This window comes from Carica papaya, chromosome 3 (assembly GCF_054855325.1).
Source record: "Carica papaya isolate Zhongbai chromosome 3, ASM5485532v1, whole genome shotgun sequence".
Taxonomy (NCBI): Eukaryota; Viridiplantae; Streptophyta; class Magnoliopsida; order Brassicales; family Caricaceae; genus Carica; species Carica papaya.
Window position 1 is genome coordinate 9943299 of NC_142311.1, and position 27419 is coordinate 9970717.

Sequence of the window (27419 nt, forward strand, 5' to 3'; positions counted from 1 at the left end):
ACAATCTTATTTTCATGTTGAATATTTTTCTTTAAATTAATTTCTTAAAAATATTATTATTTTATTTTAATTATGTTAATTAGAATATTACAAGTATAAAAATTATTCCAAACATAAATTAAAATTTTACTCAATCTATCACAACCTTTATCCTTACTCTCAATCTTACCTTTATCGTTATTTGTAGCCTAACTTAATATGATACGATCTTACTAGTTTTTTACGATAATAAATTATATTAAATAATTAACATAAGATGATCTAGCAGAATAATATTATTAATATGTTAATAAAAATATGATACCCACTAACATCTATTTGTTACACAAAATATTTAACACTTACAACGTTTTGTTTTGTTCAAACATATTTTACTTCAATTCAATTGAAATGTTTTAATTATTTGAATCAAGAAATTAAATATATTTGATGCATAATTAAACTAATTATACTCTGTATTATAAACTTTATAATTATAAATTTATAGTATTGCTTTTGATCTCAAAATTTTAAAAGAATATCTAGCTTAAATTTAAATTATAATGGTTGGTTAGAAAACTTTTTCAAATTAACCAGATATAATAAATCTAAACACGTAACTTTGTACCAAATTAACAAAAAATGATAAATAAAAATGTACTTAAATCAATCGTAAAATATTCGATTACGTTATGCAGTAAATATTTTCGAATCGACACTTGACCTTAAAAGCTGTTTTTGTCTTGTGATGAAATTTTAGAAAAATAAAATAGTGTGCATATGATTCGGATACTATAATCATCTATTATATCGACGTAACTTTGTATTTTTTATTTTACTCATTATAAAACGATAAATTATACAAATGATATCCACACATATTAATTTCATACATAAATATGATGTATTAAAATCAAATTTTATTTTAATCGTATTTGATCACTTTTAAACGGACTCATAAATCGATAGTCTGCTATGCATAATAAAATATATATTAAGCCTAAACATTATTATTTTTTTATTATTTTATCATATGTATATTTTATATTCTTAATATTTTTTAAACTTAAAATTAAAATCAAACACTATTTTATTTGAAGTCTTATTATAAATAAATAAATAAATAATGCAACGAACATCCTCCTAATTTGCGTTCTATTTGAAAACTACCTTTGGCTACCGAAATAAATTCCACCAAATGTCTCTCTTAATTTGGGTAATGCTTCATCACTTTGAAAAGGACACAATAATATAATTGATTCAAAATGAAAATTATATCGAGGTTATAATTTAATGAACCAATCATGGTAAAATAAATACATCACACCATTATTTAGTCAATCCAATAATAAATTATTAAATATTTACAAATTATGAAAATATTTTTATAATACTAAAGGCTAAATTGAATATAATTATAACAATAGTATTATACGAACAATATAAAAAATATATTATATAGAGTTAAATATTACATTCAATATAAAAAAATTTAGAATAAATAATAAAAGATACCAATAAAATTTATGTTTTAATATTTTTTTTTTAATTTTAAAATGAATCAACGTTTGCAAATTTTTGTAAAAATAATAAATAAATACATATAGTTAAATATATTTTAATTTATAGAAAGGTGTTATAAAAATACTCATTTTGAGAATTAAATGACGATTTTTAATAATTATAACGTTTATTTAATTATTTTTTTACAAATTCACGTATTTTAGTTAGAATGTTGTGAGAATTGAATTTATAAATAATAAAAATTAAATTTATACATAATTAAAATAATACGTTATAAATTATATTATTTTTGATTGAATTTATACTATATTATTCTAATGTCATGTGAAATTATCTTTACATATACGGATATTTTATTTTGTCATTGTGATATAATTTTTACGGTTTTTTTTTTTTAAATTATGTGAAATTCCACATTATCTTTTAAATTGTTTCAAATAGTGTCTTACTATTTTAATTTGAAGTTTAATTTTAGTATATTTTATGTCTTAATTTAAAAAAATGTATTTGACTAGGTTGTTGACTTTTACCTATTTAATTTTTCATTAAAACAAAGTGTTCAAAACAAATGTGACAATTTACTTTGGACACAATCTTCAAGACATTTGAATATGTAAATTTGAGTTGTGGGTTGTATGTTTTTATTATAATTAAGATATATTATTATTTGTACGTAGATAAGATATCATATAATTAATAAAATATATAAATTTATATAAAAAGAATTGTATTATAATGTTAAAGCTATGATTATATGTAATTTCAAATGAATTAATTAAAAACGTGATAATTACTCTGAACTTTTATTTGAAAAGAAATACCATCCTTGAAGTAAACATTTTAATGCTGTGCGTTGAAAAAGCATGATTTTCGTTTGTATCATCTACGCCTTGATTTGTTGCAAACTCTGAGGAATTAAAAATCAAAATTCGTAATTTATCCAAACCAAATCAAACTTCGAAATTTCTTCTTTCTTTTTTTTTTTTTTTTTTTGTTTTGAATTGAAACTTCAAAGCCTGAACTTTCGTGGCACAGGGATCTCGATGCTACCTACACGTGTACGCAGATAACACTACAGCCCACGAGCTTAATTCCTTCTCCTCCATTTGCGGTTACCGGTCTTTGAAAGTGAGACCTGTTTCGCCGGTCAGTTTTAAGCACCGACTTTTGGCGGTGGACCTGCCCTGCTCCCTGGCCGACATCCTTGGTAAGTAAATATTTGAAAAAAAACACACACACATTTAAGTTAAAAGAGATTTTCAGAATTCAAAAAACTCAAAAAATAAATAATGTTATTTACCCGAATGATTCTTTCGGTAACTATACATTTCAAATTTAAATTAATATTTTTGTAAAAAATATGAAAATTATAACATAAAATTAAAAATGTTTTGGTTATATGTAAGGACTAGAAAGTGGAAAGACTAGAAAGAAAAAAAAATATAATAATTAAATAAATTTCCATAAGGTAGGAAACGACGTCGTTTTGGAGAGGGGAAAAACGACGTCGTTTTCGAAAGAAAGAGAAACGACGTCGTTTTGGGATGTAGGAAAACGACGTCGTTTTGGGGTAGGCTGGCAGAGTATAAAGGGAGGTCGGGAAAGGGAGAAGAAAAAGGGAGAAAAGAAAAAAAGGAAAGAAAAGGAAAAAGAGAAAAAGAGAAAAGGAGGGAAAGAGGGCAGCGGAGACGAAGAAGAAGAGGAAAGTTCCAGAAGGAGAGAGGAGAGAGTCGGGGCGGAGGGGAGCGAGAAGAGAGAGGGAAGGAGGCCGTGGACGGACGACGCGACCGGCAGGAAGAAGGAAGATGGAAACGGGAGGTATGGTGAAAATTTGAGCTGTTTGGTGTGGTGTGTGTGTGTAGAGAATTTTGTTGCAGGTTGCGGCGTCGGCAATGGCACGACGGAGTGGAGCAGTGAAGGTAGGCCGTAAGCGTGGGGTTGTCCCGCGCGCTCACGGAGGTGATCGGGGGAGGAATTGAAGGTGTGGCGGTGTTGGAGGCGTGTGGGGAGCCGTGGGGAAGGATGGGGGTGGTGCGGGTAGAACAGAGTGAGGAGGATGTGAGAGGACAATCTAGGGGGCGCGGGTGGGATAAAAACTTGAGAGGACAGAAGAGGTGTGTGCGTGGGTGGGGATGTGGAGGGAGCCGCTAATAGGCGGCGATGTGTTTCCCTGAAATGCACGGTGGTGAGGGCGTGTGTGTGGCGTGAAACGGTGCAAGCTGAGAGGTTAATCGCCCTAGGTAGGCAAGAGTGTATAGGAAACGGGAGGAGGCAGGAGGATGGGGGAGGTAGCGGGTAGGGGGCAGTAGGAGAGGGAAGGGGGCTGGAAGGTACGGCAGAGGGGACTAGGAATCAGGATTTGAGAAGGATTGGATGAGAGAAGAGGAGTAATGTGGTCAGTAGGAGTTAGCAAGTTAGAACGCTTGGGACTAGCATGGTATAAGGGGAGATAGGAGCATGCGGTTTGGGATGGGAGATTTGGAGGCCGTTGGTGGGGGCGGGTTGAGTTGCTGATGTTGGTGGAGCAGGGAGGGGATATGTGTGTGGGTGTGGCCTAGCAAAGCCGAGAGGGGTAGGAGGGTGCATGAGTCACGGATGGTGGTGACGGGAGGTGGAAATGTTTGTGTGTGTACGTGGCCCAACGAGGTCGAGAGTTGGAGGAGTGAGTATAAGTCGCCGATGTTGGTGACGCGAGATGATGGTATTTGTGTGTGTGTGTGGCCTCTTTAGGTCGAGAGTTGGAGGAGTGAGTATAAGTCGCCGATGTTGGTGACGCGAGATGATGGTATTTGTGTGTGTGTGTGGCCTCTTTAGGTTGAGAGTTGGAGGAGTGAGTATAAGTCGTCGATGTTGGTGACGCGGGATGATGGTATTCGTGTGTGTGTGTGGCCTCTTTAGGTCGAGAGGTGGAGGAGTGAGTATGAGTCGCCGATGTTGGTGACGCGGAATAATGGTGTTTGTGTGTGTGCGTGGCCTATTAGGTCGAGAGGTGGAGATATGGGTATGAGTCGCCGATATTGGTGACGTGGAATGAAGGTGGTTGTGTGTGTGTGTGTGTGGCCTCGTGAGGTCGGGAGATGGGGGAAGAGTGTATGAGTCGCCGATGTTGGTGACGGGAGTTAATGGATGATTGTTGGGTGGGTGTGGTTGTTTGGCCGTGCTATTTCCTTGGAATAGGACCTTGATGATTAGTGTAGGGAGGGGGTTATGAGTTGTTTGGGGTTGGGTAGGATAAATGCATATAGACATTTCTGGAAATTCTTGTCACTGCATATTGCACTTACAACTTGATTTTTATTGTATTGAGTTATGTGAACTCACTTCTCATCATTCACAGGTGGAGTAAGAACGGAATTGGGATCCGAGCGGCTGGTAACGGAGCCCCGTCGGTAGTGCCATAGGGCACAAGTTTTGTTTGTGATTTAAAGTAGTTTGAAAGGATGGTTTAGTCTGGATATTGAATATCTAGGAGTGTTTGATATTGTATTACTATGTGTTGTAGAGGTGGAGATGTATGTACAATTGATTTGGAACAAAGAAGGTGGACAAGTTTCTCTTGTGCATGGTTGGAATAATATAGATTTCGCTATTGTGTTATATGAGTGCTTTATCGTATACCGTTAAGAAAAAAAAAAACGGGGTGTTACATTATATTTGTGAAATTTGTCACATTATAGTAAATACCTGTCTAATTCTAGTATAATATGAATAAATTTTATTTTTATCAAGTATAAAAATCACAACGGTTATTTATTATAAAAATTAAAACTTGGGGTTATGTTTTATATAAAAAATAAAGTCAATATTTAAATTAACATATTTTTTTAGATAAATTAATTAATAATATAACAAAAAACGTGAAAACACAAATATTTGAAATATGATAGCGGACCGCAAATTTTTAAATTTCACGCTCGGTACAACGAACGCTTCTGAGGTCGCGCGACCCACATGATTCTTTTCAGAATTATTAGGCTTTTTAATTTTTTGAAAACCAAAGTTATTATATTAATTTTAATATTTTAAATAATTAAAACAATACTTTAAAATCAATAATTTAATAATTAATTAAGCAAATTACAATTTATCTCCTTAAGTATTTGCTTCATTATAAACAAGCATGAACCTGCGGGCACCTTATCTTCTCCGGGGAACCGAACTCTGGTCCCGAACATATCAGCCGTACAACAACAAAGTAAGTGGGCTCCGCTCTATCCAACCAAATTTCAAAGCATTGTCATCTTAAAATCTTCCGTCGTCAAACTATCTGCCACGTGTATTCCCGCCCAAATCGCTTACAAACTCCCCTACTCCTTGCCCGCAGCTTACACATCCTTCAGTTGTTCGTTATTTAATAATCTCAAATCCGACGGCCCAGAGCCGCCAATCAGTTTTTTAATAATTCTCGCGGGTCCCACATTTAACAGCGTCGGGAATCCACGTGGACGGAAACGTTACATGTCTCAATCAGGAGAGCACGTGCTAGACACGTGAATACATTTGTCTCGATTTCGGATCGGGAATCCCCCTTGGCCCGGCGATTCTCTCTCTCTCTCTCTCTCTCTCCTCGTGCGCCTTTACCTTTTATCTGACTTCCGCTGACGCCTGGAAACTTCTGATCCGATGTGGGTGGCTACAGCAGTTCCTCGACTGGTTTCTCCGCATTCGACCTCGACGTCTCAGATACTTTCGGACCCGAAATGGATCGTCCGTTCTCTCGGGAAAACGCTTCGTTTCGATGTTCGGTATCGGCCGAGGAGGTTCAAAGTTTCGGGAGCAAAGAAGGAACTCCCCGAGACCGAGTTTCAGAGAGAGGAACCAGGTCCTCTTTGCTCTTCTTGTTTCGTGAAAGTTAATAATGGTCTCAATTAGATACCTGTTTGTTTCTGTAAGGTGCTTAAACATCTTATGGTGCCAAGTTTAATTCAGTTGCAGAGAGCGAGCCGTCGTCCTTACTAGAAAAGAGTAGTGAAGGCGTTGATTTGGGATGGTTGCGCGCCTTTCCTCACGTGGCTATCGCTTCGATGGCAAATTTTCTTTTCGGTTATCACATTGGGTGAGGCTCTCTTTATCTTGCTCTCTTCAGTTCATGCTGTTCTCACCTAGCGGCTATTGGTGAGTCCAATAGCACATGCGCATTTCAGTTTTGATTAAATTGCTAGTGCAACTAAATGGTAATTTAGGGTTCATTTTTCATTGTTTTGTTGCTTATTAAGCACTGTCATTATGCTTTTGAAGATTCGTTTCACTATGTATGGCAATATTAAATAACTTCGAAAGGATAAAATTTGCTTTAACCGTCCCCACAGATGAAGAAATTAATACAATCGTCACAAAAAAATATTTAGAATGATAGGGATTTGGTTGTTTCTTAGGCGTTGAATGTCCAAATTAATGCAAAAGCGTAGTGTATTGTGCCATTACTGTAGAGCTATATGTGGAAAAAGAAAAGCTCTTACAGTGTAAAGTCCTCCTCTCTAATAGAACAGTGCGGAAATGCTCTGTAATTAATATAAAAGGAAATATTAGTTTCATGGAATTTTTTGTTCTCAAGTCAACATTCTCAAGGTTAAGCATATAAAACTCTATTTTGTTAATAAGAATCATCCAAAACAATAGCAAGATTTGTTCTATTTTATAGTTATGGATTTGTGCAATCTTGAACGGAAAAAAAAAAATCATGAGATCTTCTAACTTACTCAAATTGATTAATTCAACTTTTGGCTTTTCCTTACTTGGGAGCTTGTTGTGTGTCGGTTGTCACGAGGACACTTGTAAATTGATATGGTCTTAACATGCTTCATTCCATCTCTATTGCATCCTTGGGTTTGAAGGTGTTGTCCTTCCTTAATACCAAACCTTTTCTTTTTTATATTATTTATGTGGCTGTTAACTTGTGAATTCCTGATCCTTCGCGTATTTGCATGTGTTTTGCTGTGTTGAAGCACTTAACCTTCATGGATATTTTGTAACCGTACACTTAACATTCCCTTGCTTTTTGTTACCCTTCTCCTCTATTGAATATAAAGTATCCTCTTATGTTGAAAGAGCACAGGACTTCCAATTGCTGCATTTTTGTCTCTCTCTTATCAGTTGAAAATTCCTCTTCAATTATCTTTTGAATGATATTGAATTTCATCAAATTGTCCCTTATTTCTTGAAATTGTCATCTTGCCTGAATCACAATAGCCTTCACTCTAATTGGGTTATTGTAGGTTGATAAAATATGTGGAGATCAAGACCTCAAATATTTTTGTGAAAGAGATTTATCATTTCTGTATTTCACTTTCAGAGATTGTCAATGGTTGAAAGATCTCGATGTAATTGGGATTGAGGAGCCTATGAGCTTTTGTGCTTAAGGAAACCCTAAGCGGCTAAATTTTCTCTTATATGAGTCACATTACAAATTACTTTCATCAGCAATTTTATATTTTCAGTATGGTGTATATTTCAAATAAAAAACAACATGGAGCTAGAAAAAGAGCTCGTGGTTGGGGAAGCTTTAATACCAACCAAAAGAATCCAGGATTGCTCTTGTGTTGCCCTTAGATGGGCTTTTATGTAACAGGTTTAATCTTTTTACGATTATCAGAAAAAAAATAATCCAGCAGTTTCTATTGTAATAAGATTGAAGAAAGAAAGGAATTAAGAGATTATAAAAGGAGATGAGTTATTTGACCTTTTAAAGGTGTTCTGTTTCCAAATAATGAATTTGCTCTGATTAGTTATTGCTTTTTTTGACCTTTTGCAGTTCTTTTTCAACTGTTGCATTTTGATGTTTTGCAGAGTAATGAATGGCCCTATTGTCTCAATTGCACGAGAACTTGGTTTTGAGGGAAACTCAATACTTGAGGGACTTGTGGTCAGCATATTTATTGCTGGTGCTTTTATTGGAAGTATAAGCGCTGGTTCATTTGTGGACAAACTCGGTTGCCGGCGTGTCTTTCAAATTGATATGGTACCATTAATTCTTGGTGCACTTTTAAGGTAATTTCGTTTGTTGTAACTCCCTGAAAAATAAGAACATTCATTCGTGCAATATAAACAGGAGTCATTAGTGCTCTTATTAGAAGTGAGATTAGGCGCTCAAATTTGACACAATCTAAATATCCAAAATAATAATAAGATAGGAAGACCGTGAGACACATGATGCAGACTAATTAATCAAAGTCTGCATTCATTTATTTGTGTCCTTGTTATGGTGAAATGTGTGAAAGTGGCATTCTTAATTAAATAAAATTCATTATATTAAATTATTTACAAACCATATTTGGGGAGGCTGGAAGCGAATATATGAAAAATTAGAAAATATACTAAAAGAAAAAGATAAAATAAAAACAATCTCCTCGTTCTTCTTCAAAGTGACTTCCTCTTAGTTTGATGGTTGGGTTCCATAATCATCTCTTCAATATTGTGAACCCATGCAAGCCATTCATAAACAAATAAACAGTAAAGGTTGGCTACTTTACTGATTCAATAAGCTCAGGAGAGTGCATCATAGTATAGTCAATTAACATCACCATGGCAAATACTAATTTAGGTTGGTGATTTAATTAGGAACATAGAAAAGGGTTACTGTAAATGAGGACAAAATATTGAAATTTGTGTATATTCCTGCACAAGGTGACTTACATTCATTGCCTTGGTTTTTCTTTGATATATAACCAAGTAAGTGTGGGCCAACCTAAATCATTAATCACTAACTTAAACAATTAATGTAGCTTTGCACAATGCTCCATACAACAGGCAACCGGCATTCACAATGCATTTCCTCAAAAACAAGCAAGTCAACACTTTGTCACTTCTTTCCTCAATCTATCTTTCTTGTTGCACAAGATGACTTACATTCACTGCCTTGGTTTCCATTTGATGTATAACCAAGTACAGGCTGACATAAATCATCAATCAGTAACTTAAACAATTCATGTAGCTTTGCTGAATGCTTCATACAACAGGCAATCGCCATACATAATCCATTTCATCAACAACAAGCTCTGCATTGTGTCTTATCTTCCTCGAGGCAAAACTTCCATTACTTCTTTCCTCAATCCTTCCTTTTTGCTGCCAATTTCTTCTCCTCGATCATATCTCGCCTCAGTTCAAGCCTCCTGCTTCAAAAGTCTCCTGCCAAATGCCTTTGCAGAACTTGCTTCCGCCTCTGCTTCTTCCTATCGTGCCCAGTGTCAGTTTCCATTTTCAGCTTCTTTTATCTCTCTCTTTTCCCACTGTCTCTGTCCACATGTATGCTATCCATCCTTTGATTTTTCGGCTTCCCAAAACTCACATGCAAAAACCAAAGTAAGCTTCCATTCCATCACTCAGCACAAGTGAAACTCAAAAAAGCCAAAATGACATTGTTTGGGTTCCAGAAGGGATGAGCTGGATTTAGGCCTTCAGCCTGGTCTGATTGTCCATGAAAATGGCTGTTAGTGTTTTGGTGTACTGGTTGGTCCTTGGGCTGATGAAAAAGACTTTAAGGTGGGTTGAGATGGATTAGGGTAGGGATGATGATCTAATGGTAATGGGCTATTAATGATTGAAAGTGGATTAAATGAATTGGGTTGTATAATGAATTCTATAAATATATAAATATATAAGTATATAAATATATAAATGTACGAATATATAAATAATAATTTGAGTTAGAGCAAAAGTTTTACGGACAAGATTAGGGTGTTACAACGTTAGTATTGTACTATGGAATGAATTTTGGTTTAATGCTGGTTTAATTGATTCAAATTGGTGGAATCTGGTGCAGATTATTGATACAAACTTAATTAACCTCGTTGGAATAATTTTTTTATTGTGTTTGTTATTTCATCTCTTATTTCTGGCCATATATCTCTTGGCAATATGTTTTCAGCTCTCATCATATGCAAGCTTAGTACTGTAAGAAATTTGTATATATTTATTGTTCAGAATTGAAAATTGCCCTCCTTTACATGCTTATGGGACAACTTCCATTTTTTTTTTCTATAATGGTGGAAAGGGACCCACATTTTATCCCTCGGTGCAGATTACTTGTTTAGCCAAGTTAACCAATAAATAATTCATGTTAGGTAAGCCCAGGACTTGAATAGGCTTGCCTTGACTGATCAGCTTGTTGTGTGAGCTGATGTATCAACATCAGTTAATACCAAATTTCAGGTTTTAAGTGTTTTTGTTTGTTGTCTTAATTTCTCCGAACAAAGTTTTCATTTTTCATTTTTTAATTCTATTTCATGTTGATATTGGATTAACTACAGTAATGTTATTATCTTCTTTCATTATAAGATTCTTTTAGTGAATTTTTATATTATCTGAACTGTTTTACTTCTAATGTTACTATTCTTGTCACTGTTATTGTTACTTTTTGTTTTTACAGAACAATCATAGTATTTTTTTTAACTGTTACTGTTCTCACTAGCTTATTTATTATTTTACCATGTTTTATGAAATTAAATCAAATATTATCTTCTTTCACTGTAAGATTCTTTTAGTGAATCTTTATATTATCTGAGCTGTTTTGCTTCTAATATTACTACTTCTCGTTACTGTTATTGCTATTTTTTGTTTTTACAAAACAATCATAGTATTATTTTTGCTGTTACTGTTCTCACTAGCTTATTTATTATTTAACCATGGTGAACTTTTTATGTTTTATCAAATAAAATCAAATAATGTTTTCCAACATGTAGACAATAAAAGATATGGATTGGCCTTAGAGTTTAGATAAATGGATTTTTTATGCTTGTCACATTGTAACCATGCTGGTGCAAAATTTTTTTGTTTATTTTGATTCTTTTTTCATTTGCAGTGCACAAGCCCACTCCATTGATGAAATACTCTGGGGGAGGTTTCTTGTGGGCCTTGGTATTGGAGTAAACACTGTAGTTGTTCCAATTTATATTTCTGAGGTACTTTGCAAACTTTGCTTCCTTGGTCATTGGATACACTTTTTACGGTTCTGCTTGTGTCCTGTAAGATCTGGAACTTGCATCCTTGTAATTTGTTCTTAATATAGTTGTGAGATTTTAACCTTGTTTTGCTCCTTTTGTTAGTTATATGTCCTGCTCTCTGTTTGACTGTCGCTTGTCATTACTGGTGGCTGACAGATAAAAAGACTAGATATAAAAATACATTCTTGAGAAATTAGTAGAAATCAATTAAATGATTCTTAAAATATTGTGAAGATAATGCTAGAAACTTGTTGTACTATGTCTTAGCTAAATCCATATGCCAACTGTCTAAGTGGCATCACAAAGGTGTAACTATTGCATCTCTACTAGTGATGTTTCAGATGGTTGTAAAGTTATTCATGGTAAGGTTGAGTGAACATCTGAACTGCAGGAACATGAGATAGTTTTACAGTTTCATTCAACAGCGTTGATGCTTGTTGTGTTTTAGTAACTTCTTGTGTTAGGTTTGGAGATAGGAAATTACAAAGTCAGTTGACTGCTTTTGTTTATAACTAACTTATGTCTTGTAGGTTGCCCCATCTTTTGTTTCTAACTCATTTATGTCTTGTAGGTTGCTCCAACTAAGTATAGAGGTTCACTGGGAACCGTTTCTCAAATTGGTACGTGCCTTGGGATTATTTTATCATTATTTCTGGGGATTCCTGCAGAAGATAATCCACATTGGTGAGGTTCTGTTTCTCATTGTTCCATGCCAGTGGCCAGAAAGGTTATTTAAAATGGACTTATCTTTATTTATTTCTTTAATATTTTTCATTTTTGATTAAAAAAAAGGGTGCTTGCTTTTTGATGTAATAGAATTTTTTTTCACTTGTTACTCTGTTAACTGCATGTATCAAACTTTTCGATTTTGGCATCCCATTTACTAGGGACCTAGTATAAATCTTCCTAAATGCCTCCTATTGGATTGACTCAAATCCCCACGACCTCGTGGGGCTAGATATTCATGTGTCGTTTCATGTTGCTTTATGCATTTATTTTATGTTAATGATTGGATTAGAAAACTTTAAGTTCAGTGGATTACATGCTGTTAAAGGTTACATCCTGTAGGAGCATTCTTTGTGTGTTTGTGTATGCAGAAATACATATACTATATATGTAATTATGTATGCTTTACTTATTTCCTAGATATCAACATGCATGTACACATGCATGCAAATATATATAACAAATATTTTTTTACTTTGCCTCGCTTTCTTTTCTAATCAATTATTCCTTCTTTTATGCACTAAATTTTATTGCCTTGTCTTATGCCTTTGCTGTGTTACAACTGCCTAACTAGATTGAAAAGTTTCATGTACGGTGGAGAAAAACCTAACATGCGATATTGCTCAGGTGGAGGACAATATTCTACATGGCATGTGTTCCTGGCTTTCTTCTTGCTTGTGGTATGCAATTTGCTGTAGACAGTCCTCGCTGGCTGTGTAAAGTATGCATTCTTCTTTCATCTTCAGAAATCTACAAGCTCTGTCCATTTCTTCTTGAAATGTTGGATTTTATTGTTACTGTAGGTAGGAAGATTGGATGATGCCAAAGTAGTTGTACGTAACATTTGGGGAGAATCTGAGGTCAACAAAGCAATTGAAGAATTTCAGTCAGTCTTTAAGAATGACGGTAGTGATATGGACAGCGGATGGTTGGAACTCCTTGAGGATCCACATTCAAGAGGTTGTATCAGGTGGTCTTTAATGTTTTCTTAATGGTGTTTAGTGTTGGAACAAATTGGAATTGAACAAACCTATCTATGGAGAACAAATTGGAATTGAACAAACATATAGTGATATCTATATGAACGGTGCATGCTTAGAAATCTTTCCTTATGATGCAGGGAGAAAAGTGGTAATTTGGAAAACAGAATTTATGGGTCAAACTCTATGTTTGCGTGATTGTAAAATTATCTTATTCCAGAAATTAGAGAAAATTTCTCCAGAAGATTTTTGTTTCTATTGGTTTGATCTCTTTTTACAAGAGAGTGCAGGATGTTTGTAGTGTCTACTAATGTTACTCCTATTATAACTAGAAAACTAATAGATAAATTTTAAAAAAGCTTAATTAGAAAAATAAAATAAATTCTAATCTAAATTGAACATTAAAACAGACTTAAACTAATTCTCCAAGTAAATTAAAAGGCACCTACGCTATTCCGATATCCAACAATAAATAAAATAAATAAATTACCAAAATAAGCAAACCCTATGTAGTGTTTAGTTGTTCCTTTTTATTCTTTTCTCTTTGACGTCAAAGCTTGTTTTTGGTCTTTGCTTCTGCATCATTCTTTTGAGCTGAGATTGAGAGAAACTCATCCTTGAGTTTAGCTTTTCTTTGTCACAATCAATCATATTTCCAACTGCAAACTTCTTCAATCCCTTCTGTTGATATGTATCTTCACTTTACCATCAAACTCAAGCAGCTTCATGGTTTTGATTTGGATGGCGTGTTCATCCTACTTCTCATTTTCCACTGTTCTGCTACACAACACACCAACTCCTAACTCTTTAGCTACTTTCTCAAACTGGTAAGCTTGAGAAAGTAATTGCTTTTGTTACTTCTTGTACTTCTAGCAGATTTTTCTTTCTTGAGGTATAAAAACTTGTTTTGTTATCCTTGGAAAAGGTGTAAGTACTTTGTCTGAGTGCTTTTGTCGTCCCAACGAGATATGATATTAGTGACATCTATAAAGATGGTCTCCTGAATAACCACTTTTCTCCCTGCATCACCCAAGCACTAAAAAGAACTGATTCAGAGTTTTAAGATATATAGACAATAATGATAATGCAGTTATGAGTTGGTTTTGCACTCTTTGATGATTTAAATGTACTGGTTTTAAAGTGTATTAACACAGTTTTCAATGACAATTTCTTCCTTTCACATGAGCGTGCTCCTTTTGGCTGCAGTTGCATTTATTGGAGGTACCCTTTTTGTACTTCAGCAATTTGCAGGCATAAATGGAGTTCTTTATTATTCATCGCTGACGTTTCAAAGTGTTGGAATTTCAAGGGGTGCTCTAGCTAGTTTATATGTTGGATTCACAAACTTCGCCGGTGTGTGATCAGATGTTGATGTTTACATTTATATGTTGAAGTATGCTTTTTACTTGGTACTGATTATTCTTATTAGCTACTGAATGTCTGCAGGTGCGCTTTGCGCATCTTATTTAATGGACAAGCAAGGAAGACAGACGCTTCTTATTGCAAGTTATTTGGGAATGGTGAGTGCTTTACTAAAAATATTTTATGATAGAAAAATCTCAATAAATATTTGCTCCCACCTGTAGAAAAGAAAAGGAGATCTTTAACAGTCAATAATTATTCACTTTAAGGAGTGGAGTTTCACTTTACCAACAACCTGTTATTCCTTCCTCCTTTATAGTTTGAATTATGTAAGCTTCTAGAGGGATTTTGCTAATGTTCATATATTGTGAAGTTTAACAGACATATACCTTCTTTTAATTGTTTTAACAGACATGGACCTTCTTTCAATTGGGTCTCACTAATAGTTCTACTGTGAACTCTATCTTTCTAGGCAGTGTGTTCTCACTAATAGTACTATTGCAAACTCTATCTTTCCAGGCAGTGTCCATGTTTCTGATTGTCTATTCTATCAGCTTTCCACTGGATGAAGACTTCAGCCACAACTTATCAATTCTAGGAACTATCATGTGAGTACTTTTATCTTGTAATCTTTGTTTTTCATCTTTTGCAAATTCTTGATATGATGCTTACCAGATGGCATCAGTATGGAGAGATTTGGGCTGCAAAAAGTTGGTCAACAAATCATACTGAGTTGCTCAAGGAGAGCGCTTTTCCAGGGCTTGTTTTTTCATTTTCATTTTTTTGTTTGGTCTAAGGGCATGCAGTCAGGTATGGATGAGATTGAACCCATACATTACTAAGCTCCAAAAGGATAACATGGTGCCAAATGAGTTATAAGGCTCTCTTTGGGACTTGGGGCTTGATTAGTTAGGACAAGTGCGTTTTCAACTTTGAGGTGAACTTATTTTCACTTGGTTATGCAGGATGAAATGAGAACTTCATTCTAGCAGTGTCCAGCTTCTGTCAGTTATATTGATTCATTTTGATATAGTATCATTTGATTGAGGTGAACTTATTTTCACTTGATATGCGGGATGAAATGAGGGCTCCATTCTACAGTGTCCAGCTTTATTTGTTATACGATTCATCTTGACATATAGCATCCATTGATGCCTCTGGATTAAATGCATTTTTACAGGTATATATTCACATTTGCTATTGGAGCTGGTCCAGCAACTGGTCTTATTATACCAGAACTGAGCAGCAATAGAACTCGTGGGAAGATCATGGGATTTAGTTTCTCCGTTCATTGGGTATGTATCTTATTTGTTTTTCATTTAGTCTATCATAGACAATTTTGGCAATATTGGAATATAAGTATCAAACAAACAGTTGAATTTCTTTTTTATGACATCATATTTTCATTTGTTTAATTTCTATCAATTACGGCAGAATTTAAAATATTATTTCCGTCGCTTAGAATTTCTTTGAATTTAAAATGTTATTTCAATTTTCCTTATAAATTATTTGGATTTAAATTTTTAGATTTTCATGTTTGATCTAAGTATAAAAATTAAGGATAGTTCCAAATGAATTTCATAAAAATGATTCATCATTTCAGACCTACCTTATTGTTAGTATGTGATTGCAAATTTATTGCTAATTATTATGGAAAATAAAAAAGAAAACATACAATGGCTGGATATATTGTCCAGATGTTTTTCAACATCTATACTACATAATCGTAAAAAAATTAATAGAATTATTATAGGAATTACAATACAATGAATATAAGATAAAAATATAAATGACATGACATTGTAATTCAAATTTTTTTCATGTTAAGTTTGAGTCATGGTTTTGTGATTCTCCCATAAGCATGAATATAAATACACTATTATAAAATTTAAGATATGATAATGTTGGTTTACTTGGGTATAAAATATATAAATTATTAATGAACTGTACATTGAAATAATTAAGAGAAAACATATTAAACGATAATAGGATAAATTTAAATCAAGAGCAATGGAGATGTTATTGATTTCAGCATGTAAACTTTTTGTTTTGTGGGGCTTGCAAATGCCCAATTGTTTTAGGTGTGCAATTTCTTGGTGGGACTGTTCTTCCTTGAATTGGCGGAGAAATTTGGAGTTGCCACAGTTTATGCTGGCTTTGGCAGTGTTTCCTTATTGTCAGCTATTTTTGCCTATTCCTTTATAGTGGAAACTAAGGGACGTTCTCTTGAGGAAATAGAAATGTCATTGAAGTCTAATCGTTCCAGTAGAGCCAAGTGAAGAACCTTGATTTATTGACTTGCGGAGGCCAATGAAGTTTTAGGCTCCCCGGCGTTTAGTATCTTCGACAGTTGCTTTGTCTCCAAGATTGTTGCTGGTTTCTGCTATTTGCCTCAAATGGTGGACTCTGCATGAGGTTCAGATGAATTTTTTTATTTGGTATAGTGTATAAAAAGTCAGGTGAAAATTTTACGTTGAGTTTTTTATGATTCATTTATTCATTCAAATGTGACGACAGGTTATGTAGTAAATCTCACCATTTTCTTGTTGAACGATAATATGCATAGACTACTAAGAACATTCTGACTGTAAATTGATTTTTAAAACAAAAATTAAAAAGAAAAGACCTCTTTAATCTTCGGCTGGAAGTGATGAATATGAAGTACACAGTCTCAGTTCACAAGTAACTAAGGCTCAGAGTAATATTAGGGTTCAGTTTTTCCAGCAAAGGTGTCCAAATTTTTCTATCAATCTTTTAATGTTGGTGTCATAATTTCTGTTGGGCAGATCCAAAAGAGGACTAGTTTTCGTGTCTAGAAAATTAGTTTAAAATATACTATAACCCATAAAGAGCGATTTTAGCCTTTTATTTCTTTATTATGGATTCATAGCAAGTTGTAATAACTTGTATTGCCTACAGTTTATCTATTAAATATATTTTTATAATAAAGTTTAGTTTAATTTATTTAGTATTTCTTTATCATATAAAATAAAATTATGTATAATATATAATATAATATTTTATAATTGAATGGTCAAAAAACTAAATATTAGATTACAGTCTTTGAAATTAAAAAGGTGAAAACAATAATAGCTTAAGAAATATATCTTCTGCAATAACATATAACTAAAAAGAATATTCTTGATAGCAAGTCAAAAGAACAACTCAACTTCATTTGATGCCAAATCCCACAAAAGATGCTTTTATCTCCTCCTTTACCCATCACTTGGCAGAGACGAAACAGGCTAATGTCACGAGTTGAACCTCGAGAAAGAGCGGAGAACCACGAGCTAAGAAACTTGCAATCCATCGACCGGGGAGGATTCAGTTGAGAAAGACACCATCTTGAGGAGAAAACGACTGGTGAGGAAGCAAGGGAAAGCGAGCCAGGCTTGAGGATGATTTAGAGAGTGGCATAGTTTAAGGGAGAAAGAAGTCCTGGATTGAATAGGATCTTGTAAGGACAAGATGAGAAGATAAAATATTAAAATACGAAAATACATACATTTTATTTTTAATTTATAAATTGATTTAAATAAATTTATATAATTTTTTTAATATCATAATAAATGTCGAATTTGTTACATGTTAATAAATTTAGCATATGATATATAAAAATTAATTAAAGTTAAAATTAAAACATATAGTAATTACAATTCCTAGTTAAAAATGCTATTTTAACCTATATTTAAAATATAATGGTTATCATTTTCTATGACAAATTTTTACAAATATCACCTTCATTGCCGTGATCAGAAAGTTGTAGCAACTTTGGATCCGCATGTTGTAACTTCCATTTCGTTGTCTACTCTGAATTTTCCCGGCGGCCGTCAATCAAGTAGAGTATTCTTAGCCGGCGGCCGTCAAGACTCGAGATCTGATATGATGGATACACCAATGGGCCATCGTTCTGGATGCTGTTGTCACGTGTCCGCGTGCGGTTGACCATTTATACGTCACTTCCAACGGAAACAAAACACCATGTTGGTTTTTCTTCCTCTCTTATGGATGTCTCCATGGCACTGCAACTGTTCTCGTAGATTTTGACTTTATAGTAACCTGCAAGGCTCGTGTATTTCTCTTCATTGTTCTGTTGATGTGCGTAAATGTCTTCGTCTAAAGAGACAGCGATCGAAGGGGATCAAGCGGTGGAACTGATCGTGCGTGACACATCAGCTCCGGTCGCTGATGTTGGTACAAGTGAATCAGCCTCCGATGAGATCATCCCTCTCTTGACCCAGAACGAGAGGCCAAAGATCAACATCTTCTCGATGTCCTACTCCCGGAGAAGATCCAGAGTACTGAAACCTAAAACTCTAATTCATTTTTCCTTTTGTCGACATTCTGTTCAATTTTGTTTGTGCTTTTTCTCTTTGAGTTCCTTTTGTTTGAGAAGAGTTCGCTGGCGATGATTATCGGTATTTAAAATGTATCTCGGAAAATCTATTTTTGATGTCGACTTATCTTCCTGTTCATTGTTGCGGAGAACACAATTAACTACATTACTGAAATATTGCTTAGATTACTTTGGAGATGATAAAGAGAGCAATTAACAAGGGCTTGAACTTTTTCAATTCAAACATGGACCAGGCGACTCTGCTTCTGTCTAATAAATCCGTTAAGCTACTCTGGTTCTATCTTATACGGATGTATTGCGGAGATATAATCAAGTTTGTCTCCTAATTTGTTGAACTCATAATAAAATTGCAAACTACAACTAGTAATTAGTTGTTGAGCACATATGTGGCCGAATGCAGTTAAACTGTGTTTGTCTTACATCATGGTCACAGACAAGTAATTGATGTCAGATAACTACGGCTTGTTGCAGAAGGGACTTCTGTTAGTGATTAATAAGTAATTGAGGTATGCTGTCAAGAGATAATTGGAATAGAAATATTTTTTATTTTTCTGGAATTTCTTGCTGTAATTATTAAATTCTTTGCAAGTATTATGAATTCTTAGTAAAAATCTTTCAACTGATTATATGAACCCCTAATAATCCAAATAATGAAAACCTAATCTGTTAATCAAATCCAAAGAAATGAGTTTACATATAAATATTTATGAAAAGTGTTTAAAAGTAGCTTAAGGCACCTAAGTGATCAGAAAAACAGTGTAAATAAAAGTGTTTCTTGTAAAAAATACACACGATTTATTTAGTAAAAGAAAATATGTTTATTAGGATAGTCGTTGAACATGTTATGAACATTTTGGCGCCGTATAATAAAAGTCAGGGTGCAGGCATCCTTATCTATGTTGAAAACGAGTAGGATGTTGAGGTGCTTATAAGCTAAACCCCCTCTTATAGATGCTTCTTCCGTTAATCACATCTTCTCATGGTTGCTTCGTGGGAAGCTATCTAACTTGTTCAAACATATTAAAGATGCACGAGACCTAAAATGTGAAGAAAATGTTAAAATAGGATGGGCTTTGATCTTAAGATGGCCCATAATTTTAACAGATAAAGGCTCTAGGTTTCTTGCTTCAACTATTTGGTTAAGTGGGTTATGGTTTTATTCAAAATTTGCATAAATTTGAGAAGAAACTGATTATGTCTTTGCAGGAGCAAATGATAAAAATAACAGAATCAGAGTTTTCTGTGGTAACCCAGTTTATTTTTTGGTTATGGAGTGGATCGAGGTACTCTGGTCTCCTATGTATGAGCTTATCATCGACCATCTACTTTGTGATGGAAGTTCTTTCTGATAGTTTATCTGGTTAGTAAGTTATTTACACTTTATCTACTAATTTATGACTGAACTCTAGTGGTGAGGCTTGTCTTGCATGTTACTTGAGAAAGATACTTTTTGCTAACTTTAGAATCATTGAAGAGTTTCATCTATCTGCTTTATTTGTGCATTGATATCAGAAGAAAGTCTAATTAAAGATAATAATATTTTGCCGTACAATTTTTATTGCATATATCCCAGGTTTATATGTGATTTTGATACATTTTCAGTCTTTGTATTATAATGGCAGTTCAGTCAATTCCTTTGTTTGAGACTGCATTTACAAGATGTACAATTAGCTTGTTACTGTCATATTTGTGGTTGAGAAGAAGTGGGCAACCAATTTTTGGACAAACACATGCCAGGAGTCTTTTGGTTTCAAGAGCCATTGTGGGTTATTTGTCATTGATGAGTTTTGTTTATAGGTAAGTTTTGCTTCACATGCTTTCTATTTTTCCTGTACTTACTGCTATGCTCTTATCAATTTAATATTAAACACTTTGGGGCTAAATGTTACCTCTTTCCAAATTGTTTCCTGAGTGATTTTCTAAAGAGACACTTAATTGAAGTGGTGTCCTAGTTGTTTCTCATGAGTGCTTCGTTAATAACATTTCAGTAGCTTTAGACGAAAGTGGGGCACTGAATTACATGGGGTCTGCTGTCAAGAGCTTTGGACATTTAGCTCTTGAGAGATCAGTTAGATTGTAAGGAAGAAAAGAGGAGAGGAGAAAGAGAGAGAGAAGAGAAAAATTGGAGAATTGGAAGTATTTGAATTTCCGTTGAGTTTGGTAGCATACATTTTCATTCTTTTCTACTAGTTATAGTCCTTCGAGAAGAACAGAATGGGAACTAAGCTATGACGTCAATGACATCATTGACAGCATGCAAAGAAAGAGAGAGGGACCCTGTTGCTGTTGCTCTATTCTCCCTGGAAAAAGAAAGTGGCGAATTATCTGCCCTACTATGCTTAAATTTTTTTTAAAATGGTTCATGAGTTGTATCCTTTACTAAAAGTTAAGCCGCTTGATCTTGAATTATAAGCTGTTCCTTTCAAATTTTGGTTAAAGGGGAATACCATCAAAGCTAACAACTTTTCACAATTTTCTTCTCAGCATTGCGCGGTTACCTGTATCTCAAGCTATTGTATTGAGCTTCACAACTCCAGTTATGGCTTCAGTTGCAGCAAGAATAATTTTGCATGAGAAGTTGAAAATTTCTGATATTGGAGGTCTGGATGCATTTTCCTTTTTCCAGCCTTTGCTCCTGGTGTAGAAGTTCAGCTACCTTTTGTAGGTTGTGACTGCTCCCTTCGATTTTCCAGGTCTTGCCTGCAGTTTTTTTGGTGTGCTCTTCTCTTTTCGGCCAATAATTATGACACAAGGTAAAGGAGGGTTTAATAAAATTCTCTGCAGAAAATGAAATCCTTGGATATGTTAGAATTTAATTTTTTAAGGAAATTCTAAGAATTATAAATCCAGCAACTCCTCTAAAATAAATAAATAAGTCTGCTGAGTGGGTTATAAGCTATAAAATAAAAGAAAATAAGAAGTGTGTGATATAATTCTTTAGATATAAAAATCTAAACATCAGACTTGGAATTTTTAGCATATCATAATGAAGAAATCTTAAGCATCAAAAAGTTTTTGATTGCATTACAACCAGAAAATTAGGAAAAGTCTCAAAGTATTTTATTGCATAACTGAACTCTATCTCAAAAGTGAGACTGTACTTGCATTTATAGTGATTGATAGTTATCCTTTTCAAAATAGGATTAAATGAAGAAATACTAATATCAATAAGAATAGGAAAGCTAATACTAAAAGGAATGAAATCTTAAGGTTATTAAAACTATAATAATGGACTCTAAGTAGTACAATAGTTTCATATCTAAAAGAATTATAATTTCTAATCTATTTAGACAATCTAAACTTAATCTGTCTTGTTTTTGTTGGTTATTTCAATCTTGTTCTATTTTCATTTATTTATTTATTACTTCTTTAATATGAAAGTGCCCTGCATTATGTCTCAATTTGGACCTTGCATTTTCAGTTGATACAGATTTTTAATGTTAGAGTAGATCCTCCAAATAACAGTTAACTTCAACAATTATGAATAGGTGATTTCCCATGTGTGGCAAGTAATCAAAGAGTATTAAGATGATAAAGTTGTGGTGGCATCTAAAGACCAAGATAGATGAACTGCTTTAATTTTCTGTGCAGAAACTTTCAGTGTTTTATGTTTCCCATTTGTATAATAGGTTCCATGTTGTCACAATTGTTGAACTTACTCATTGCATTTGCACACAATTTTGACAGTTAGAGCTAATAGATGGATTTATGAATAGCATTCTCAAAATGAAAGGTTCGAACTGAAAATAGTCTTGCTATAAAGGCCTGTTCCATTTGCAACTAATTCGTTATCTCTTTAAGCTAAATAAATGACACATATGGGATCCTTTTCTCATTAGATATTTCATTATTGTCTTGAACTGAACTTGCTTTTTTCTAAAGAATCTGAACTATAGTAAAAAAAGTTTCATGGCCTCTTTCTCACGGTTAAAAAATGGCCTTTGTTTGATTTATTTGCTGGATTACCTTTAGTGACCAAGGTGATTTAATTACTATTACATATTCCATTTATTCTCAAAACTGAATTTATTTCTGTTTCTTACTCTGATTAAAGTTCCATGGTCCTCTTGCTCGTGGAGAGATGATCATTATTAAATTTCTTGTCATATTGTGGGGGATTGATGAAGCACAATGCATTTTCTTTTGGTGCAATTGCTAGCCAAAATCTGAAAAGATTTTTACTGGGGAGGTGTTTAAGCTTTATTGATGGTATATTTTAATGAATTGTTTGAGGCTAATACATCACAGGAGGCTAATGTTTTTGATTTCCTGCATAATAAGAAGATCTATGCTTGCTTGAGAAACTTTCATGCATTAAAGAACCGAACGTACATTCTTTAGCTTTTCTTTTAATAACGTACATTCTTTAGCTTTTCTTTCTTTTATCTGGATTGTAGTTTCTTGTGCAGCAGTTGTGATCTATCTTCATTGTACTTTCTTCACAATTATGGTTTTGTTTTCCACCTCTTCCTATAGTTATGTGTTTCCTATAACTGACTTATACAGAATTGTTTTCTCTTTCATTCCTCGGAACTATGGCAGCGGGATCAAGTAAGCATGGGGATGCAAGCAATGCAAAATTTGACCAGACATATGCAGTCTTAGTTGGTTTGTTTTCATCAATAACTGCTGGGGTCAGCTACTGTCTTATAAAGGCTGCAGCAAAGGCATCAGATCAACCAGTGTAAGATTAATGTCTTGCTTTGTTGGTTAAAAAAGCATACCCTAGGTTGAATTGGAAAGTCAAATATTTTTGCATGTGCAATTAAACCTGTAGGTTTTTTTATAAGCAATTTGCTTTTTTTTCTTGCTATGGTATTTGATATTATCTTTGCCTACTTTGTGATGGGAATATTAATTTTCTCAGTTCCTTTATTAAAATATGAACTTTGGTCTTCTCAGGGTTACTGTTTTTTCATTTGCCACAGTGGCTACTCCTGCCGCAGCAGCATGTATATTTGCCTTTGAGGTAAGTTCTCTGGTCTTACACCATGCAATATTTAGCATATTAAACTCTTTGATACTAGTGTATTTGATCAATATTTCAAGTAGGAGGTTATAGGTTCAACAATTAAAGACTAGCTCAAGACCTTCCTTAAATGGGATTCTGTTTGGAGGGTTATTGAGCCACTCGCTCTTCATTAGGGTTGTGATGACAGGCTCACTCTAAGAGCAGTAGCGATTATGTATTAAAAAATATTATTAAAAATGTCATGTATTATGACTTAATGATGATTCAGAATATCTCAACTTATTTGGGAAGTGTGTAGCTTGATATTATGTGGGAAATTTATTTAGTTTCTATTCTAGCATTAGTTTTTTATTATGAAATCCTATTATGCTTGTTGCGATGTATGATTGATGCCTATATAAAGGTTATCTTTAACATAATACTGGAAACTAGCATGTGAATTAAACTCTGGACGTATTTTCTCGTAATTGAGTATCCATAATTAAGGCCTTTAGGTGTTCTCTTCAGGTTTTCGGCTTTTCCTTTTTGTTCCTCTTTCATGAGGGTCTGCCTTATTCTCTCACTTATTGTAATCTTTTCTGTCTTCTTAATAATACTTTTTCATCGCAAAACCATTTTTACTTTCTTTCATGAGGGTCTGCCTTATTCTCTCACTTATTGTAATCTTTTCTGTCTTCTTAATAATACTTTTTCATCGCAAAACCATTTTAACTCTCTTTCAGCTTTTCCTTTTTGATCTATGTGATTTTCCAGTCACATTTATTTATTTTTCTCTTTTCTATTCAGCTGTGCTCTATCAACTAGTATTGAAATTATATCCTAGAAATTCATGTGGTTTTCATTCTTATAGGATAGATCACTCATTTCAGCTGTGCTTTATCACTAGTATTAAAATTATATTCTGCAAAATCCATGTGGTTTGAATTCGTATATGATGGATCACTCTGTTATTATTATAATTACCTAACTTTCATGTACTTCTGGGCCCGAAAATTCTGGCATACACTCAAGAATATTCAAGTTCAAATAATTGAATATGGATAAGACCTTGTATAGTTCAAATGTCAATCAGCTGGGGATATGTCTAACAACTTGTAATCATTTATTAGATTTTGTGGAGTCCAGATGTGTTTTGGTATGTGTTTGTTATCCTTTTTGGATGTTTGTAGATAAATTTTACTTTCATGGTGCAGGAGTTTGTGCTTCCAGGACTTCATTCATTCCTTCTTATGCTTTTACTTGGCGTTCTGGCATTTTTTGCTGAGGTACATTGTGCAATCAATGTATTTTCTTTCTTTCTTTCTTTGCTTTAACGACATTTAACTTCTTTACACACGTGTATCATTCCAGGTCTTCTTGGCACGTGGACTTCAACTTGAGAAAATCAGCAAAGTTGCAAATGTCCAGTACATGGAGGTATTCTCTCGCTTCTCTCCCTTGGCATTTATGTTAAGCGCATGGTATAAATATTCTTCATTTCTTGTTAAATAAATAAAGTAATTGAAAAGCACATATAAAAAACCATTCTTGTACCAGTCGGTGTAAAGTTGGATTCTTTCTTTATGTTTTTTTTGTTTCAGCAATGTGGTCACCAATACTCACTAACTATTTCCTCATGAAATATCATGATGAGAGTTTTATTGTGATATGCTTTACGTAGGAAGGTAACAATTTATACGGTAATTAGTTATGAATTAGATGGCATATCTGCCGTGTATGATGGATGAAAGTGTAATTACAACTTACTCTCCCTGCAAATTTTTAACTTTTTTTGCAAATATTTGGTAGCTTTGTGATTAAAATAATTAAGAGGCATTGCATAATGGCAGTGCACAAGAATTTTAGGAGGTTCTTTTTTTTTTTTTTGGGGAAAAAAACAAAGTCACGCTTGTGTCAAATGAAATGGCTATGTTATCCGTATTATTGGACGCCATCACATCCATATGTAAATATGTACTCTGGAAACTGGAAGAGATATGGACCAATCTATACTAAGTTGAAGGGTGAAGTACAGTTTGATTGATTTAGACCTTTAGTCATATGATATAATACTGTTAGTTTGAATATGTGGATAATTTGTATTTTACAAAATTTGATTTGTAGAAATTTGTACTAGACTATTAAAAAATAAAGACAATAGAAACTAACATTTATTAATTTTTGATACAGAAATATTTCTATAAAGCTTTTCCAGTCTGAATTTTGTGTATTTTGTTCTTTAATTTTTTGTTTTTGTATTTTAAGTTTTATTTAGTCTAATCCCAGGTTAAATTTCTTTAAAAAAATTATTTCAGTTATTTTTTTAGTCATAAAAACTCTAAATTAGATTTTTCAAAATTTAAACTGCATATATGTTCATAAACTAACAGTTTTATGTATTGACTAATGGTTAAATAAAAATTTTTGGAACTACTAAAAATTAACACATACTTTTTGAAAGCCCTCATTTTGCATGGTATCAAGTTATAATTACCCTAATTGGAATCACTCTGCAGGCTGTTACTTGAGAGGGAAATCTTGGCGAGCATTTCTCTCTTTAACTTTCTTTATCTTTTAAATCTCACTTGGGCGTTTTGCAAACATCACTTGTATTTATAATCTAATAGATAGTTTTGTATTTTAACTTATGTTTTTTATTTCGAAATGGGCATTCTGAAATTTCATCCTTCTACTGGTTTCAGAGGGTTGTAATAGGATTTTTACCTTAATTCTTTTGTTTTCTTGATAGGCTGCCTTGTCACAGTTATGGAGCATTTTTATATCAAGGACAGTTCCAACATTTGGCCGGCTTATCGGATGTTTACTTATCTTAATTTCTGTGTGTTGTACGATGTACTTTGGACCCGATAAAGAGATGGAACGGGAATTACCTTTTTCTTCTGTCTAGCACCCAACTTGGCCCACCAGTTCTAATCAACGTTCTTGATCATAAGAAGTTGTAATTTGCTTCTGCTTGATTTTGTTTCTTGGAAAGATGGTATCATCTAATTTCAGCACTCAAAGACTGCTAACGCCAAAAACATGGTATTTTTTTTTCTTTTTCCCACTTTTCAATTCGTAGTTTTCTATCTTGCATTATTAATTTTGTGAGCAACTGCAGGGAATTTATGTTGAGTTCTAAGAAATATTTAATCAAAGTTCTTGTGATTCCGTTTTTGCGTTTCACCTTCAATCGAATTGTATTTAGATGGATGATGCTTAATGTTTTCTCACACTCACAGGAGCTCTCAAAAAGAGAGTAACTTTTTGCTGCATCGTTGGTATTCTGAGTTAGAATAAGATTTTGATCAAATGAATATTGGAGTTAATTTCTTAATTTACTGGTAATTGCTCGGCAGGACACATTCAAAGGTGATGTCGATAATATTGACCGTATTTAGAGTTAAGTTATACTCAAACATCTATTACTATTTGATCTTATAAAAAAATATTTCATTAAGAGAGAGAGGTAAGAATATTTATTTGGTTAATATAATCTTTAAGCCGGATGGATCATTGACCATCAGTTTTATGAGCTTTTTAAGACGGTGTTAATTAACCAAGTCAGGAATTTTTTATAACCAAGAAAATTTATTCAACTT

General features: G+C 33.6%; 2 protein-coding genes and 1 long non-coding RNA gene across 9 annotated transcripts; 2 read left to right on the forward strand and 1 right to left on the reverse strand.

Moving 5' to 3' along the window:
* Window positions 1–6005: 6005 nt before the first annotated feature.
* Window positions 6006–17143, forward strand: LOC110808797 (Major facilitator superfamily protein). 6 transcript variants are annotated; one of them, XM_022034401.2, is made up of 13 exons: window positions 6011–6325; window positions 6433–6559; window positions 8290–8490; window positions 11300–11399; window positions 12013–12125; window positions 12795–12888; window positions 12971–13137; window positions 14354–14368; window positions 14457–14500; window positions 14594–14667; window positions 15029–15117; window positions 15690–15804; window positions 16591–17143. In XM_022034401.2, the coding sequence occupies exons 1-13, from the start codon at window positions 6127–6129 to the stop codon at window positions 16786–16788; spliced, it is 1536 nt and encodes a 511-aa protein (XP_021890093.1). In that variant the 5' UTR covers window positions 6011–6126; the 3' UTR covers window positions 16789–17143. The 6 variants fall into 6 exon arrangements, with proteins under 6 accessions (XP_088071745.1, XP_021890095.1, XP_021890093.1 ...); XM_022034402.2 differs by lacking the exon at window positions 14354–14368; XM_022034399.2 differs by having other exon boundaries at window positions 6013–6325; window positions 12971–13127; window positions 14354–14500.
* A 428-nt stretch (window positions 17144–17571) lies between these two features.
* Window positions 17572–18353, reverse strand: LOC110808800 (uncharacterized). The gene is made up of 2 exons (XR_015817728.1): window positions 18248–18353; window positions 17572–17947 (listed from the first exon to the last, which is right to left on the reverse strand). It is a non-coding gene; the product is annotated as an uncharacterized LOC110808800 (long non-coding RNA).
* LOC110808799 (Nodulin MtN21 /EamA-like transporter family protein) lies at window positions 18242–27010 on the forward strand. Of its 2 annotated transcripts, none has more exons than XM_088215620.1 (10): window positions 18242–18807; window positions 20073–20226; window positions 20489–20663; window positions 21351–21466; window positions 21560–21619; window positions 23373–23550; window positions 23769–23835; window positions 25032–25103; window positions 25189–25254; window positions 26567–27010. In XM_088215620.1, exons 1-10 carry the CDS (start codon window positions 18616–18618, stop codon window positions 26723–26725), a joined length of 1239 nt encoding a protein of 412 aa, XP_088071746.1. In that variant the 5' UTR covers window positions 18242–18615; the 3' UTR covers window positions 26726–27010. The 2 variants fall into 2 exon arrangements, with proteins under 2 accessions (XP_088071746.1, XP_088071747.1); XM_088215621.1 differs by having other exon boundaries at window positions 18243–18807; window positions 23409–23550.
* The last annotated feature ends 409 nt before the right edge of the window (window positions 27011–27419 follow it).